Source organism: Urocampus carinirostris, chromosome 6, assembly GCF_059441175.1.
Source record: "Urocampus carinirostris isolate Australia breed hairy pipefish chromosome 6, RoL_Ucar_1.0, whole genome shotgun sequence".
NCBI lineage: Eukaryota > Metazoa > Chordata > Actinopteri > Syngnathiformes > Syngnathidae > Urocampus > Urocampus carinirostris.
Genome location: NC_142354.1, coordinates 45,626,734 through 45,644,338, shown reverse-complemented (window position 1 = coordinate 45,644,338; position 17,605 = coordinate 45,626,734). Strand labels below are relative to the sequence as shown.

The 17,605-nt window shown below is 39.9% G+C and overlaps 1 protein-coding gene across 2 annotated transcripts in view; it reads left to right on the top strand.

The window, feature by feature from the left end:
* Positions 1-2,069: 2,069 nt before the first annotated feature.
* Positions 2,070-17,605, top strand: part of pank4 (pantothenate kinase 4 (inactive)) — a 36,867-nt gene continuing 21,331 nt past the window's right edge. For both annotated transcript variants that reach the window (XM_088339085.1, XM_088339084.1), the window contains exons 1-7: positions 2,070-2,215; positions 2,473-2,555; positions 5,664-5,872; positions 10,320-10,503; positions 12,537-12,629; positions 15,467-15,620; positions 17,379-17,560. In XM_088339085.1, coding sequence (XP_088195211.1) covers positions 2,086-2,215; positions 2,473-2,555; positions 5,664-5,872; positions 10,320-10,503; positions 12,537-12,629; positions 15,467-15,620; positions 17,379-17,560 — 1,035 coding nt within the window. In that variant the 5' untranslated portion in view covers positions 2,070-2,085. The remainder of the gene's footprint in view (positions 2,216-2,472; positions 2,556-5,663; positions 5,873-10,319; positions 10,504-12,536; positions 12,630-15,466; positions 15,621-17,378; positions 17,561-17,605) is intronic.

The window sequence follows — 17,605 nt, the reverse complement described above, 5'->3', positions numbered from 1 at the left end:
AAAGGTTCGTGCATTCTTTTCATTTTGATATTCCACCCCAAAAGCGTGACTTTGTTATCTTCAGGGTTGGGTAGGGTTACTTAAACTGGATTACTTTCAATTACTTTTGGATTACTCCAATACCAAATATGCTAATAAAAAACAAAATAATCTAAATATGAATAAAATGACTCAATTTTGAGCAGGGTTGGGGAGTAACGGAATACATGGAACGGCAAAAATGATGTTTGGATTGATTTTCATTTTGTTTCTGTGGCATTTTATGTTCGTTTTGCCGGAGATCAAAGAGATCAAAGCCAGGAGAGAAAGATTACCACGTGTTGTGAGTCATCATTTGATTCCTATTTAGTTTTTTTTGTCTTTTATTAGCATATTTGGTATTGGAGTCATCCAAAAGTCATTGAAAGTAATCCGGTTAAAGTAACCCTACCCAACCCTGGAACTTATCTCGTGTAGCCAAATGCTGCTCACCACTATTTGATAACAACAGAAGGTTGTTGCTGAACTTGGTTACGTCAGAACTGTAGTTGGAAAATATACATTTGGATTTAACTGTTCTAACATTGGTAATAAACCATGTTCACATATTGTTTATATGCAGATAGAGCACCTTGTGTATCTTATCATGAGCAGGCTCTATATTTTCTAGACTTTCCTTGCGTAAAGGTAATTTATTTTCACATTTGTCCCTGGAGCGAATAAAGCAAGTATATTCCCGATAAAAATGTAATTCCTTTGAACATTATAAACATCAACAATTTTATAGGGCTGGTAGTGACTTAGTGAGCTCATAAAAATACGTATGGTAAAATCATATAAAATATACAAAAACAAGTGTAAAAATGGTATTTACATTCAAATGTCAATGATTTGTAATCCTATAACCGAAATCACAATATAAATTCATGACGAAGACTATTTTTAACGTGCAGGACCCCGCCCACCAGCAGTGATGGGAATTCCGGATTTTTTTGCAGAACGGCTTTTTCAGCTCGGCTTTCAAAAAAGACTGGCTCTTTTGGCTCCCTAACGACTCTTCTTCTTCTTTTAAAGAGAGAGAGAGAGAGAGAGAGAGAGAGGAGAGAGAGAGAGAGAGAGAGAGAGAGAGAGAGAGAGAGAGAGAGAGAGAGAGAGAGAGAGAGAAAGAGAGAGAGAGAGAGAGAAAGAGTGAGCGAGTGAGAGAGAAAAAGAATGACGAAGAAGGTGGGTGACAAAAGAAAGAGGGAGACAGAAAAATAGGGAGGGATTGATAGAGAGAGAGGGAGATAGAAAAAGGGAGAGGGTAAAAGAGAGTAAGGAAGAGAGTGGGAAAAAGAGACAGAACAATAGAAACAGAGAGAGAGAGAAAAGGAGAGAAAGTGCAAAAGAGAGAGAGAGAGAGAAAGATATAGATATAGAGAAAAAGATGGCGAAAGAGAGAGAGGGATATGGAAATTGAAACAGAGTGGGGAGTGAGAGAGAAAGAGCAAGTCGGAGATAGAGAACGGTAGAGGGTACAATGGAGAGTAAAAGAGACAGAGAGAAAGAGACAAAACAATAGAAACAGAGAGAGAGAATAGAGAGATAAAGAGAAAAAAAGATAGAGAGACAGAAAGCCATTCAATGAGAGAGAAGGAATAGAGAGTGAGAATGTGAGAAAGAGAGTTAGGGAAAGAAACTGACGGCGAGAGAAAGAGAGAGCGAGTGAGAAAGAGAGAGATTGTGAGAGGGACACAGAGAGAGGAGAGAGTGCAGAAAAGAGAGAGAGAGAAAATGAGAGAGGGCAAGAAATAGCGAGAGAGTGGAAAGTGGGAGAAATAGGGAGTGGGAGAAAAAGAGCGATAGAGAAAAATAGAAAGAGGGGCTAAAAGAGAAAGAGAGAGTAAGCAAGAGAGAAAGTGATGAGAGAGCAAAAGAGGGAGAGAGAAGAGAAAGAGAGGGAAAGAAAGACAGAGAGTCTTTCGAAAGCAGCCGTCTCTCGTCGCTCACTTCAAAGAGTTGGCTTATAGAGCCTATTTCTTCGCGAACGTCCCACTATAACCTGCGTCTTCGCTGATTGGCGGAGCCAACTTAGACCTTCCTGTCGACGTAAGCACGTGCTCGACTATGGCGGAATGTAACCAAACTGTCATCATGGACGCCCGCCGTCATCATACCATGGATAAAAGCATCACTCTCCCTCCGGACGAAATATTCCGAAATCTGGAGAACGCCAAGCGTTTCGCCATAGATATAGGTACTTAAAAATCACTATGTTTATTAGGCGTACTCACTGTTAGGCTACAAAGACAGACCACATAATAAGCGGTGTTGCGTTCAAAGACTGCGGGTATGCACACTAGTCTACTTGAGGAGATTATGTTTACCCGATTTGTTTGGTAAACTAATCACAGAGGTTAGCGGCTGAAGCTAGTTAGTGCTATGTTTCTAGTGACGACGAGACTCAATTCCTAAACTGGTTGCATGATTCAGCTCTTGACTTTTTCCCCACAGGAGGATCTCTTACCAAACTTGCCTACTATTCTACAGTTCAGCACAAAGTGGCCAAAGTTCGCTCGTTTGACCACTCTGCAAAGGTACTTATATTTCCTGCACACTATTTGGTAAACAGTTCTTGTTCTTGCCTTTGTAGAGCCTAATTTCACAATTACCGTATTTTCCGCTCTATAAGGCGCACCTAAAAGCCTTTATTTGTATCGATCACTATTTGCTAAAGTTACTCGGAGGTAAAGGGGGCGGATCCTTTTTATCATTTACAGGCTGGCATAGGCTAAAGGGGCAAAACAAAGTCTGCAATTGGCCGAAAAAGATGAATGTGAATAGCATGTTGGGTTGACGGCATAGAGACAGTATTTTGCTATTCTGTATTGTATTTGTAAATATTTTACTCTCCTGGATTTACTACACTCACGGATATAAGAGGACCATGGTTGCACATTATTATTGAACACAACGACTTCGGTGAGTTACTCCGGCTATATATTTTCCCTGTATCTTGTTTCAGACTGAACTCTATGTTTCTGTGATAAGCGGTGCAGATAATGGATGGAATGGAGTGTCTATTTTTAAATTAAACTCAATTCCACGTGTTTATTGTCATATGCACAGTAAAGTTGTGAGCTATAAAGAAAATAGAAACTAAGGAATGGTTGGCATTTTTGAATCCCAAGACTTGAACCTTCCGAATGATATTTGGAACGATGCATTTGAGTGACATCGTACGGACACCGCATCCGCACGTGTCTACGACACGTATTTGCTTCTTTGCAAGCTTTTGGAATGTTAAGGGGGTAATCGGTTGGACTCAACTATCTGACTGTTTTGCCCACGTTCCCATTGTGAAATGATGACTCACAACACGTGATAAGCTTTCTCTCCTGGCTTTGATCTCTTTGATCGCCGGCAAAACGAACATAAAACGCGACAGAAACAAAACGAAAATGAATCCAAACAGCTTGCCAACATCATTTTTGCCGTTCCATGTATTCCGTTACTCCCCAAGCCTGCAAAAAAATTGAGTCATTTTATTCCTATTTAGTTTCTTTTGTCTTTTATTAGCATATTTGGTATTAGAGTCATCCAAAAGTAATTGTAAGTAATCCAGTTAAAGTTACCCTACCCAACCCTGCCTGTACAGTACTTGGTAAACAGTTCTTGTTCTTGCCTTTGTGGAGCCTTATTTCACAATTACCTTAAAATCTGTCGATAGTTTTTTTCCCTTTTTATTTTCTTTGTTATTGTATGTGTTTGTCTTGCTGTGGGTCACCCCTCTTGAGGGATATGACCAAGGTAGATAGATAGATAGGTCAACCACCAAAACATTCATTATCTGTACCACTCATCCTCAGTAGGGTCGCGGGGTTCTGAACCCCATCCCAGGTATCTTCAGGCACTGGGCAGGGGACACCCTGAACTCGTTGCTAGCCAGTCGCAGGGCACATTGAGACAGACAACTCACTCGCTCATTCACACCAACGGACAATTTGGACCGACCGATTAACCTGACATGTTTTTGGAATGTGGGAGGAAGTGCCCAGAGACAACCCACGCAAGCACAGGGAGAACATGTAAACTCCACACAGGAAGGTTCGATCCCATGACCTCAGAACTGTGCCGTACACGTGCTAACCACTGCGCTGCCGTGCTCACCAAAAAATGTTAGTTAGAAATCAAATTCACTAGAAAATTGCAATGAACCATCACTGGTAGGTTGTTGTCACAACCTTTTTTGTGGGCTGCCCGAGGGCACCGCGTTGGAGACCCCAATTTTAGATGATGGCATGCATAAGGTACAGGTCCTGGTCTAATGGCTCAGAACGCATGCACCATGCAAAACCCAGGTTCGTCCTTCTACTTTAAGGACAACAAAGGTATGAGGACAAAATCACTTACAGGCTATAGAATATGAGTGTGCCATAAGTCTGGATTTAAACATTTTAACTGATGTTGCAGATCTTCTCTCAGAGGGCAGAGCATTCCACAGCTCCCAAATGGCGAACACTCTTGAACCTGCAGATTTTTTCTTGGCTCTTGGAATCACTAGTCGACCAGCATTTTCTGAGTAGAGGCTCCGAGCAGGAACATGCAGGGTGCAATCAAATCAGAAAAATAAGCGGGCAAAAGTTTAAAAAATTGCATTATCGTGACCATTTACATTGGCAACGTAATTCCTGGATAAATGATTCAAGTAGCGTTTTTATTGAATTAGTGTCAAATAAAGTACAATTCAAAAGTATTAGTCAACATTTAGCTTTCTAGAGTCAAGTCAAGTCATTTTCATTTGTATAGCCCTTAATCACAAAGAGTCTCAAAGGGCTGCACAGTTTATTGCACAGACTATTATTATACCATCCCCTGATCTGAAACCAACATGAGGGCAAGGAAAAACTCAAAAACCTCAACATGAGGAAAATGAAAACCTTAAGAATGGACCGCACATGTGGCATCCCCCTTTCAGGATTACCAGATAGCAATGGATGTTGCAAATACAAATAGTACAGAGATATTGTCAACAAAAAAATCTAGGTTATACATATGCTATAGAGTAGAAGTGTGTTTAAATCTTAGATTTAAACAGTTCCACTGAGGTTGCAGATCGAATCTGAGAGGGAAGAGCATTCCACAGCACCGGTGCCCGGATGGAGAACGCTCTCGATCCTCCGGATTTCTTCTTGGTTCTTGGGATTATAAGTGGACCAGCATTTTCAGAACGAAGGCTTGGGACCGCAACATAAGGGGAAATCAAATCTGAAAGATATGAGGGAGCAAGTCCATGTATGATTTTGTACAATAATACCAGGAGAACCTTGAAATCACATCTTAGGCTAACAGGGAGCCAATGCAGGTTGGCCAAAATCGGCGTAATGTGATCGGACTTCTTGTCTTAGTTAAAAGCCTCGCTGCAGCATTTTGTACCAGCTGAAGACTCTTGATTCTGAATTCGGGAGACCGGAGAGTAGTGCATTACAGTCATCGAGACGGGAGGTCACCAACGCGTGATTTATAATCTCCGCATCCGACTGAGACGGCATAGTGCGAATTTTAGCAATGTTGCCAAGATGGCGTTTTAATGTTGAAAAAGGTAGTTTGAAGACAGTGATAAAGTTGTAAGTGCTGCGTTATATTGACATTTTATTTAGGATTTAATATTTGAAATGTATTTGTTTTTTCTTTTTGTCTCCCAGGAAGCGGCCGATGATAAACTTTACGAAATCTCGGTTCAAGAGGAGGTGACGGCCCGCCTGCACTTCATCAAGTTTGAAAATGCGTACATCGAAACCTGCTTGGATTTTATCAAAGACCACCTGGTCAACACCGACACCAAAGTCATTAAGGCCACGGGCGGAGGGGCGCACAAATTCAAAGAACTGCTGGAAAGAAAACTCCGACTCAAGTGAGTTTATTGATATAAAAAGTTTCTTCCAGGCTCATCGTGACGCTTATTGTGTTGAATGTAAGCAAACCATGATAGTGCTGCCATGTTGGGGTTTTAAATTTGGATTTCAAATTGGGGTTAGGGCAGGGGTCTCCAAATTTTTTCAAGCTGAGAGCTATGTTTTGTTACCAATTAGCGCAAAGGCAACACCCTTTTATATGCATTCACATCTGATCATGCTACAGTGGAACCTCGTTTTTCGAACGCCTCTCAGTTCGAACGAATGGGAGTCCGACGAAACATTTCGAGAAATTCTTGCTTCCCTGTTCGGTCAAAAAATCGGAGTTCGAACGCCGGTAATGCGTGAGTGCGTACGCTAGGGTGCCATGCTGAGCGGCGTACGGGTGTTTTAGCCCCTTATTATGCCTCCGAAGAAAGTCAGTGCAAGCAGCAAAGTTGCTCCAGGTAAAAAAAGAAAAGTAGTGCATTTAAGAAAGAAATAATAGCCAAATCTGAAGGAGGTGTGCGAGCGCCTTCTGCTGACCACCACAATGGTAAGAAATCCTATTCAAAAGATTACGATAACGCGAACGTACGATTAGCTTGGGTTAGCTTTATGTGGGTGTTGGAACGGAGCCCCCTTTCCAATGAACCGCTCACCACTTGTTGCGGAGACCCGTGTGCTAAATGACTTGTAAACGACCTGATTTTTTTATTTTTACACGTTCATGTTAGCGTCATCTTTCATACGGAAGATTATTATCTCAATACATAGCACTTTTCATTCGGAAGATTACGATAACGCGAACGTACGATTAGCCTGGGTTAGCTTTATGTTTACGTTAAACATTCATGGTAAACATTCAGGGTGTTGGAACGGATTAAAACGATTTACATTATTTTTAATGGGAAAAAAATGATTTCCGTGATCGAACAAATCGGACCAGGGTTCTGGAGTGGATTATGGTCGAGAACTGAGGTTCCACTGTATTACTATGTCACTACTAAACGCGCTATATAAATGCAAACCATTTACCAAAGGAAGTCGGGTTTAATAGTCAACAACTTCAACAATAATATAAACTAACAATGTCCCAAGTTCCCAACACTGTTGAGCAAAACAAGTCCGCTGGACCCTTAGCAGTCCTAAGGGGCCACCATGTTGGAGACCCCTCGGTTAGGTTATTAAACCAACTTTATGTTTCAATGTAGAGTTTTAAGGTAAATTCAGTTTTTTTCTAGTAAGGGGTTCATATGTGATGGTTTATACTGTTTTTAATATTGGACACTTGCTAAAGAGATTGCATAGGATGCCAGTCAGTTATGTTGACTCTTTTTTTCCTCACCGTTGTCAGTTAATTATGACATTTATGAACTGTTTACATCATTGTCACTATCGTCCGATAATGTTGCTATTCTTTGATTTCCTACATCAGGGGTCAGATATAGAATAGAATAGAATAGAATAGAATATACCTTTATTGTATATGGCTCTTTTCATGAGTACATCTGGTTCGGAGATAAAACAAGGATCAGAAAAATCTTCTCTGCAACTTTCCAATTTGAGTGTTCGTAAAGTCGAAGCAACGCGGTCTGTCCGGTCCAAAATTTAGATGGCAAAATTTCAATTACAGTTTACACCTTCTGTGTTACACCTATGGGTCCCCAAAATTGAGTGTTATCGGGGTTGAAATTGTAAATCGGCGACAAATATATAATCTATATATTCCTTCAGTTTTAATCATCACAGTTTATTGGTAATACGAAGCAGTTATCACTTCAGATTTTTCAGTTCACAAAAATATTGTACATTATACAAAATAACATTGCTGAATTATTAGTCCATATATTCTTGCAGTTTTAATCATCACAGTTCATTGGTAATACAAAGCAAGTTATCACTTCAGATTTTTTAGTTCATATATTCTTCGTAGTTTGCTGTCCCGCCACAGTTGTAATGCCTTCTCAAGGTCCAATTGTTCGGCATGATGTATTATTTTGTTTATTTTCTTTTGTTGAATTGTTGGCTTCAACACACGTGTTTTCCTTGCCTCTGCGATCTTCCGAAGAATTTCTCCGCCGTTTTTTCGTGCCGGAATTATTGCCCTTGTTATCACTTTCTGCATTATGTTTCGACTTATTACTGACACTGAAGAAATTACCATTTTTGTGTTGATTTTCACTTAATACTAACTGTTTTATCGGAGGCATACTTAACCTTCACCACAACAATGACGTCATCTCGAAGCAACGAGATCTCGTTTGCTGAGATCGGCGTGCGGACGAAAACTCGAACCGCGTGACCAAAACAACAATGGCAGATCTGCCTGATCAAAAGTTTGGAGTGCGGTAAATCTTTGTTAAAAAATGTAATCGGGTAATACTGAAAATTTTGTGTCCCGGGGACGCACGTTGATTTGACTCTATGCGTCCCCAGCAAAGATCATGCGTCCAGGACGCGGGCAAACGAGAACACTGCAAGTCACGATATATTATATGCAAATAATATTTCTGGTTTATTTGTTTGTTTTAATTGTCCTGTTTTGTCGCCTAGGTCTTAAATTTCATTTCAAAAGGCATTAAAACGTCTTAAAAAGTCTTGAATTTAGCTTGCCTTATGTTGTAGGAACTCTGTGTGTAACCTAGCGATTACAATGATCTGTTTATCAGTCGACATCGATACAAGTGCAAAGTGCTAGGAGTGTTTTACAGCTGGAGCAATGGCAAATACAAGTCGAAATACTTAACGAGAATGTGAAAGTAAGTGTGAAAGACTCTGGCCAAAGGGTCTTTCATGAAGATCGATATTCATTTGGCAAATCACGCAAAACTACTGGATTACTTTCTGACATGAGATTTTGTTTTGCCTGAGTAGGGCACAATTGTATTTGCTTGCAGTGGAGCAACTTCAAATTCCTTCTCAAAGACACACTTTGACCCCGTTTTATGGTTTACTGCTACATCTGTTTGTATATGTTATGCTATGCTAGTCAAGTCATTTTTATTTGTGACGCCCTTAATCACAAAGAGTCTCAAAGAGCTGCACAGGTTATTGCACAGACTATTATTTCAGACTATTATGACACCATCCCCTGATCTGAAACCAACATGAGGGCAAGGAAATACTCAAAAACCTCAACATGAGGAAAATGGAAAAACCTTGAGAATGGACCACACATGAGGTAATCCCCCTTTCAGGATGACCAGGCCAAAATGGATGTTGCAATAACAAATAGTAGAGATATTGTTAACAAAAAATCTAGGTTATTCATATGTTATAGAGTAGAAGTGTGTTTTAAGCTTGGATTTAAACATTTGATCACCCCTGAAAAATCTATCAAACCTAGACTTCCACTCTTATATTATGCCAAAAAGCCCCTTTAATATTGTTTTTAACGATTTGTATTATACTTATTTGTTAGTTTTCCAGTCCTAAAAAAACAATTATTGCCAGATAAAGGTAAAAGAAAATGGCCAAATCGCTGTTAGTATGGGACCAGGCAAATGCTGATACAAGAGTTATTGGTGCTGACACCAGGCTTTTTTTAAGGTGCCTGTGCCCTAGACTGTCTTCTTGTCACTATGTAATACATCGGTAGCACGAAATTAAAGGAATGGTAAATATCCTTAAATAATTGCAATTTTGACACCATCCCCTGATCTAAAACCTACACGAGGACAAAGGAAAACTCAAAAACCTCAAGTCAAGTCCTGTTTATTTGTTTGGCCCTAATCACAAAGAGTCTCAAAGGGCTGCACAGATCAAAGACTATTGCAAACTCCAGACTATTATGAGACCATCCTCTGATCTAAAACCTACATGAGGGAAAATTATACACATATTATCCACATAAAACATAGGCTATTCATATGATATGGAGTAGAAGTGTGTTTTAAGTTTAGATTGAAACATTTCCACTAAGGTTGCAGATCGAATCTCAGGGGGAAGAGCATTCCACAGCACCGGGGCCCCCAATGGAAAACACTGCCGGATTTCTTCTTGGCTCTTGGGATCACGAGTAGACCGGCGTTTTCAGAGCAAAGACTCCGAACCGGAACATAGGGGGAAATTCAATCTGAGGGAGCAAGTCCATTCATGATTTAGTATACTACCAAGAGAACCTTCAAATCACATCTTAAGCGAACAGGGAGCCAATGCAGGTTAGCTCAAATCGAGGTCATGTCATCAAACTTTCTTGTCTTAGTTAAAAGCCTGGCTCCCCAAGCCTGCACAAAATTTAGTAATTGTATTCCTATTGAGTTTCTTTTGTCTTTTATTAGCATATTTGGTATTGGAGTCATCCAAAAGTCATTGAAAGTAATCCAGTTAAAGTAACCCTACCCAACCTTATTCTTATGAAGGCACCTGATTCAAAAAGTTGCACTGTATCTGTCTACTGTTGGGTAGCTTCATGAAAAAAAATCCAAAAGGACGAAGCCTAAGTGTTTGCTTTTGTGGTGTGAGAGTGGACAAGGAGGACGAGATGACGTGTCTGATCAAGGGCTGCAACTTTGTGCTGAGGAACATCCCCCACGAAGCCTTCGTCTACGCCAAGCACGCCGACTCCGAGTTCCGCTTCCAGACCACTCAGCCGGACATCTTCCCCTATCTGCTGGTTAACATCGGCTCCGGGGTCTCCATCGTCAAAGTAAGAGTGCTTCACCGGCCGTTCAAATGCTCTGAGCTCGCATTGCGCGACTCGGAGGAAAATTTCACTAGACCTTGGGGGGGGCATTGAAAGCCAAAATGGTTTGAAATGGCTGAATTTTCCTCAAGTGCTGGTAAATGCTTGAAATTGTTGCCATGTTTATTGGCAGTCTGACTCAGAGCTAAGATTGGGGCCTGAAAGATCCAACCCGAGCAATGTTCCCTGTCATTTTCCTTCCGGGTCTGAGCGTTGACACAAAGTCGGTGAGCAACGCTTGAAACAACAGTGAGCCACCATAATCCCAAGTGTGGCAAGATAATTCATTATCAAACATGTCCAAATTTTGACATCAAGTTACATTTTGCTGAGTTTCCGGCAATGCAAAATGATTTTTCTCTTTTGAATGAATTGACTCATGTACGATTGTAAAGGTTGCAGGGCCTACAAACGTCATTTGTTTTTACAATTCTTTCACAAGATTTCCATTTCTTTTATTCCTGGTATCTTTTCATACTAACATTTTTGGGGGCTTATCTAGTTGGTTGCACGATACAGAACTGTATTTAATCACATTTTTTAGTGGAAGTACAATGTTGGCAACAAGATTGACTTGGTATAATCCGAAATTATTTGAATGCAACACAAATTTGTTCTTCTTTTTCCCTGTTTATTTCTGTTTTTTTTTTTAATTCCTTTAAAATAATCTCATTGTGTTTATTTTTTCCGAGCTGTTACTTTTTTCTTTTTATTCTCTATTTACTTTTTTTCCTTTGTTTATTTTTCTTTTCTTTTTTTGGGGCTTTTTTCTCAATGTTTCCTTCTTTTTTCTCTTCCTTTTTCTTTTTTTCTCAGCTTTTCACTACTTTTTCATTCTGGTATTTTTTTCTTTTTTGTTCTATTCCCCCCTTTCCTTTAAGTCATTTTGTGCACAATTTTACATAATATTCGGTCGTGTAGGGATGAAATAAGCAAAAACAACCTAAAGAGCCTTCTATGACCCGAATGAGCCGGTTCCTTTTAGTGAGCCGAGCCGAAGAAGCCGGTTCTCGACAAACTCTACTAACTTTTACTCAACTTTGTTCTACTTCGACTCGACTTCAAAATACCGCATTTAGGACACAACGCCAGGGGAACCCTTGTACTCTTACCTTCATGCACTGTAACTTTGACTTAATTTGCTTCTTAATTTGCAATTTCGAGCCCTGATTTTTGTGAGCTGGCTCGATTTTCTTGTGCGCGGAAAAGCTCTGTGTAGTGCACAATTACGCACACACACAGCTTAGAGGGAACATTGAGCCTGACCCAGCCCGTGCCAGACCAATTAACTTGATTTGCAAGACTGAGCCTGAAACCACAATTTATTTTATTTTTGAGGACTCTGGAGGAGGAGAGGTGATTTATGTTAAAAAATTAAAACAAAAGCTAAGTAAGACAAGACTACATATCTTACAGCTCTATATTTCTGTGTCTGCAGAGGTTACATGAACTCAATTTTCCATCAATGACGTTTTTTTTTAAAGAGCTGAAGGGGAAAATGTTAAGATCTTCCATAATTTCGGCGGGTTGAAAATTAAGATGCAAATCATGGCAGCGGTACGTCCTTAAGAATATAGCGTAGCACTTTGAGAGAAAGAGAGGCAAAGAGACAGAGGGGAACCATGAATGGCAAAGCGTAAAGGTTTTTTTTTTTTTTTAATTTGGTATTCACTCAATAGTTTTAGTTTACATTTTTCCAAACAAATTTATTTCAAAAACATTTCAGCCAGAGAGGAGCTCTGCCCTACCCAGACGTAATGATTGACATTTTCAACCAAAAACTCAAGTCGGCTCGGACTCACGTTTGGGCTTAAGATCTTACCTCTGCGTTAAAAAAGTGCCTATATTTGGCCGTTAAAAAGGTGTAGAGACCCTGCAAAATGAAAGTCTCGTGAATTTTCTAAAATTGGATGGATTTATTTTGAAAAAACACATTCTCTGTACTGATAATTATGCATGTAGCTAGCTTACCTATTACTGTCTTGTCCCACTGACAGGTGGAGTCGGAGGACAAATTTGAGCGTATTGGAGGAAGCTCGATCGGTGGAGGGACCTTCTGGGGCCTTGGGGCCTTACTTACTCAAACTAAGGTATTTTCTTGTTTTAAAACTCAAACAAGAGATAGCTCACCTATCTAGTAGGGGGTGGGTGGATCGATGAAAATATCGATATTATTGAAACTATGCAAGTACTTGGATAGGATTGATACTACTGTAACCCGCCACCAATTTCCTTAAAGCCCCCCTTTTATATGTAGATAGTTGACCCACTCTTTAAGCCATTCTCTAAGTTTATGTGTGACTGAAATACTTGTAGCAGCTTCCCCTACCAGGCCTGCTATTGTATTCTGTCTGCCAAGGAGAAAAGAGGGTCGAATCGATGTGCCAACCCATACCAGAACCTAAAAATGACAGAGGCAAACAGGAATGACTTTTTTTCAACTACTGAAAAGCACAATGCCAGGTGTAATTTGTGTGTAAAGTGGTCTGCTACTTGGGCAACACAGCGAATTTACATAAACACATGAAAAAACTCCCCTTAATGAAAGCAAAAAGGAGACAATCAACACTTTATTTGCATTACTGATTTTATTTTCAAAATATTGTCAAAGGATTTTTTTTTTTACTTCTATAGCTAACATTGTGATTCAATGTTTTTGTTACATTGCTACTTTTTGGGTTTGACTCTCTTGGCCTTTGTTCTGAGTTATAATAGAAATATTTAAATTATTTTTTATGCGATTAAAGTTTGCAATGTAGTTATGTAACAAATTATGAAACATTTTAAATGACTTAAATTTATCGTCATTATAAACTATCACAATGGGGGAGGGTTTAATTATTCAACAATCATGACATTTCCAAGCAAAATGTATCAGATCGGTATCGATTGAAATACATTTCATTTTATGTGTTGCGTTTTTTCTTTTCAGCCACAAAAAATAAATATCTAAAACATAAACAAACCTACTTCTCCAAATTTGTCAACAAATTGTTTTTTTTGGGGTTAAATCTTGGAATATGATAAACATTCCCAATATGAAAATGATATAGGCTCAAGAATCTGCCCCTTCTGTAGAGTTCAACTTTTTTTCTTTTGAATTTTTACTTATTTATTTTATTTTCAGTTTTTTCTCTCTGCAGTACTGTCCCTTCCCCCGAATATTGTTAACTTTGTTTTGTGATAAAACGGTCAAAAACTACAAAGTTGAAACTTTCATGCCAAATTTAGATTTAATGTGGCATTGTTAAATATTTTGAATTTTTAAAATGTAAGATAACCTTTTAGAAAAACGGCCTTGGAGCTGTCTGCAGGACCAAAGCGGTACTGCAACTCCCACAGTCACAACGGGATAGTGAGCGCTTATTGTATTGATTCAAACACTAAGTGGCTCATAAATCGCGTGATACAACGAAACCATGATCAAATAATGATTTAATCATCCATTTAAACCGATTTTATCGATTAGTTGTTGCAACCCTGGTGTCAATCCTGTGGCCCGACTTTTGGAAAATTTGCCAAAAGGATTCAAGAAAAAAATTTGAATTTTCGAAGTAATTGATAAAATCAATTCATAACTGTAATCATCCAAACTCCAGAAAGATTTTCTTTTCTAAGCCTTTCAAACGGCAGATGCCACTTTATGTATAAAGCGATTTTCCACCCAACTCGGCCCTCAAAGCTCTTAACATTTGACTACTCATTTACCACCGATATCGCCGTATCAGGAACAACTCAGGGTTATGTACCATGCTCAAGGATACTTGGTCATGGTCACAGTAGCAGCCTGGGAATAGAATCAAAATTCTCCGTTAAGATCAGGCTTAGCACTGAGCCACTCCACAATATCAGAATAAAAATCTGGTTGTTCCTGTTCATTGGATAAACAAAGCAACTATCCAGCTAAGTCGGGTGGGCAAACCTTTTTTTAATACACCATATTTCCAGGGTTGGGTAGGGTTACTTTAACTGGATTACTTTCAATTACTTTTGGATTACTCCAATACCAAATGTGCCAATAAAAGACAAAAGAAACTAAATATGAGTAAAATGACTACATTTTGTGCAGGCTTGGGGAGTAACAGAACACACGGAAGAGCAAAAATGATGTTGGCAAGCTGTTTGTATTTATTTTCATTTTGTTTCTGTCGCATTGTAGCCTAGATGGTAAAGCGCCCGCTTTGAGACTGGGAGGTCGGTGGTTCGCGCCCCGGCCGAGTCATTCCTAAGACTTAAAAAGTGGTCGGCGGCGCCCTCTGTTGGCTGCGGCTGCATCGGCTCGCTACAACGGGTCAGGTGCAATCGACATTTCGTTCTGTGTACATTGTTACACAGAATGACAATACAAGGAAATTATTATTATTATTATTATTATTATTTTATGTTCGTTTTGCCGGAGATCAAAGAGATCAAAGCCAGGAGAGAAAGTTTACCACGTGTTGTGAGTCCTCATTTTATTCATATTTAGTTTCTCATCTCATCTCATTAGCTGCACTGCTTATCCTCAGTAAGGTCGCGGGGGTGCTGGAGCCCATCCCAGCAATCTCCGGGCAGTGGGCAGGGGACACCCTGAACTGGTCGCCAGCCAATCGCAGGGCACACAGGGACAGACAACTCGCTCATTCACACCTAGGGACAATTTGGACCGGCCAATCCACCTGAAATGCATGTCTTTGGAATGTGGAAGGAAACCGGAGTGCCCGGAGGAAACCCACGCAAGCACAGGGAGAACATACAAACTCCGCACAGGAAGTCCGGTAGCTGGATTTGAACCCACACAGGAGGTTCCCAAGACCTTAAAACTGTGCCGCACACGCCCTTTCTTTTGTCTTTTCTTAGCATATTTGGTATTGGAGTCATCCAAAAGTAATGGAAAGTAATCAAGTTAAAGTAACCCTACCCAACCTCGCATATTTCATTCTTGCAGAGGTTCGACGAGCTGCTTCAACTGGCCTCAAAAGGCCAGCACACGAGCGTGGACATGCTGGTCAAAGACATTTATGGCGGATCCTACGGCTCGCTTGGCCTTACCGGCGACTTGATCGCCAGCAGTTTTGGGAAGTCCGCCACGGCCGACAAAGGTGAAGCGCCCACTCCTCATTTTACAGCCCTCGCATATCCAAGGCTAGGCTCACACTGCTGAGGAATTTGATTTTCTTTACACAGACGCAACCTGTATCCGATCTGTTAAAGTCTGCTTTTTTCCCACCGGACCCAGGCCACTTTCATATGTGGTCCTAAATCCAATGCATATCTGATCTTTAGGAATGTGACTTCTCTGTGAACGTTCGAGGCGCTGAAAGCAGATCATTCAACAACCACGGCGGACAAAAACACGGAGTGTTATGACATCCTGGAGTGGTAGTTAACAATGTTTAAATTGCACTCAGTTCGGTGAAAACAAGGCTTTGGATTCAATTAATATTTGGGGGGGACAACACTCTGCCGTTAACATCCATGAGTACTTTCTTAATCATGAGCGCATTTTTTCTGACGTCATGTGTCTTGATTTGCGCATGCGGACAAGTTGTGGTGTTCAACCAGGAAGGTCAAGTGGCTTACAAGTAGTGTTCCCTCTTACCTGCAAGTGTGCGCAATGGCGCGCTTTCCAGAGCTTTTCCGCGCACAAGAAAATCTTGCCAGCGCACAAAAATCAGGTCTCGAAATTGGTAATTAAAAAGCGAATTAAGTCGAAGTTACAGTGCATGAAGGTGAAAATACACGGGTTCCCCTGATGTTGTGTTCTAAATGTGGTATTTGGGAGTCAAGGTCGAAGTAGAACAAAGTTGAGTCAAGTCAGTAGAGTTTTTCGAGAACCGGCTTCTTCGGCTCGGCTCACTAAAAGGAACCAGCTCTTTCGGGTTGTTTTTGCTTCGTTCATCCTTATATGACCAAATATTATGTAAAATTATGCATAAAATGACTTAAAGGAAGGGGGAATACAACAAAAAAGAAAAAAATACCAAAATGAAAAAGTAGTGAAATGCTGAGAAAAAAGGAAACAAATGGAAGAGAAAAAAGAAGGAAAAATGAAGAAAAAAAGCCAGAAAAAAATCCAGAAAAAAAGAAAAGAAAGAAACAAAGGAAAAAAAGTAAATAGAGAACAAAAAGAAAAAAGTAACAGCTATGAAAAAATAAGCACAATAAAAGTAACAGCTATGAAAAAATAAACACAATGAGATTTTTTTTAAAGGAATTACATAAAAAAATAGAAAAAAACAGGGAAAAAGAAGAAAATGTTTGTGTTGCATTCAAATAATTTCCAAATATATCAAGTGAATCTTGTTGCCAACATTGTACCTCCACTAAAAATGTAATTAAATACAGTTGTGTATCGTGCAAGCGACTCAATAAGCCCCCAAAAATGTTAGTATTATGCCACAAAAGATATCAGGAAAAAGAAGAAATGGAAATCTTGTGAAAGAATTGTTGTAAAAACAAACGACGTTTGTAGGCCGTACAACTTTTGCAATAATACATGAGTCAAATCATTCAAAAATGAAAAAAAAAAAAGTGCATTGCCGGAAACTCGGCAAAATGTAACGTGATGTCAAGTTTTGGACATGTTTGATGATTAATTATCTTGCCACACTTGGGGTTGCCGTTGCTCACTGTTGTTTCAAGCGTTGCTCACCGACTTTGTGTGAACGCTCAGACCCGTAAGGAAATCGACAGGGAACATTGCATATAAGTCGCATTTAGTTGGAAATGTGAACGATCTCAGAAAAACATGGGATTTCACCCCCAAAAATCTAAAAGAAGAATTAAGCTTTTCTCTGTGAACCTAGCCTAATGTTTTGTCCTATTGAGTTTAGCGCTCGTTTATAATGCGCTTTCAGAGTTTTCCAAAGAAGACATGGCAAAGAGTCTACTCCACATGATCAGCAACGACATCGGGCAGCTGGCTTGCCTGTATGCCAAACTTCACCAGCTGTCACGGGTATATTTTGGTGGATTCTTCATCAGAGGGCACCCGGTCACCATGCACACCATCACCTACAGCATCAACTTTTTCACTAAGGCAAGGACTCTTCTTAGAAATCTCGTCCCGAATCAATTGAAACAC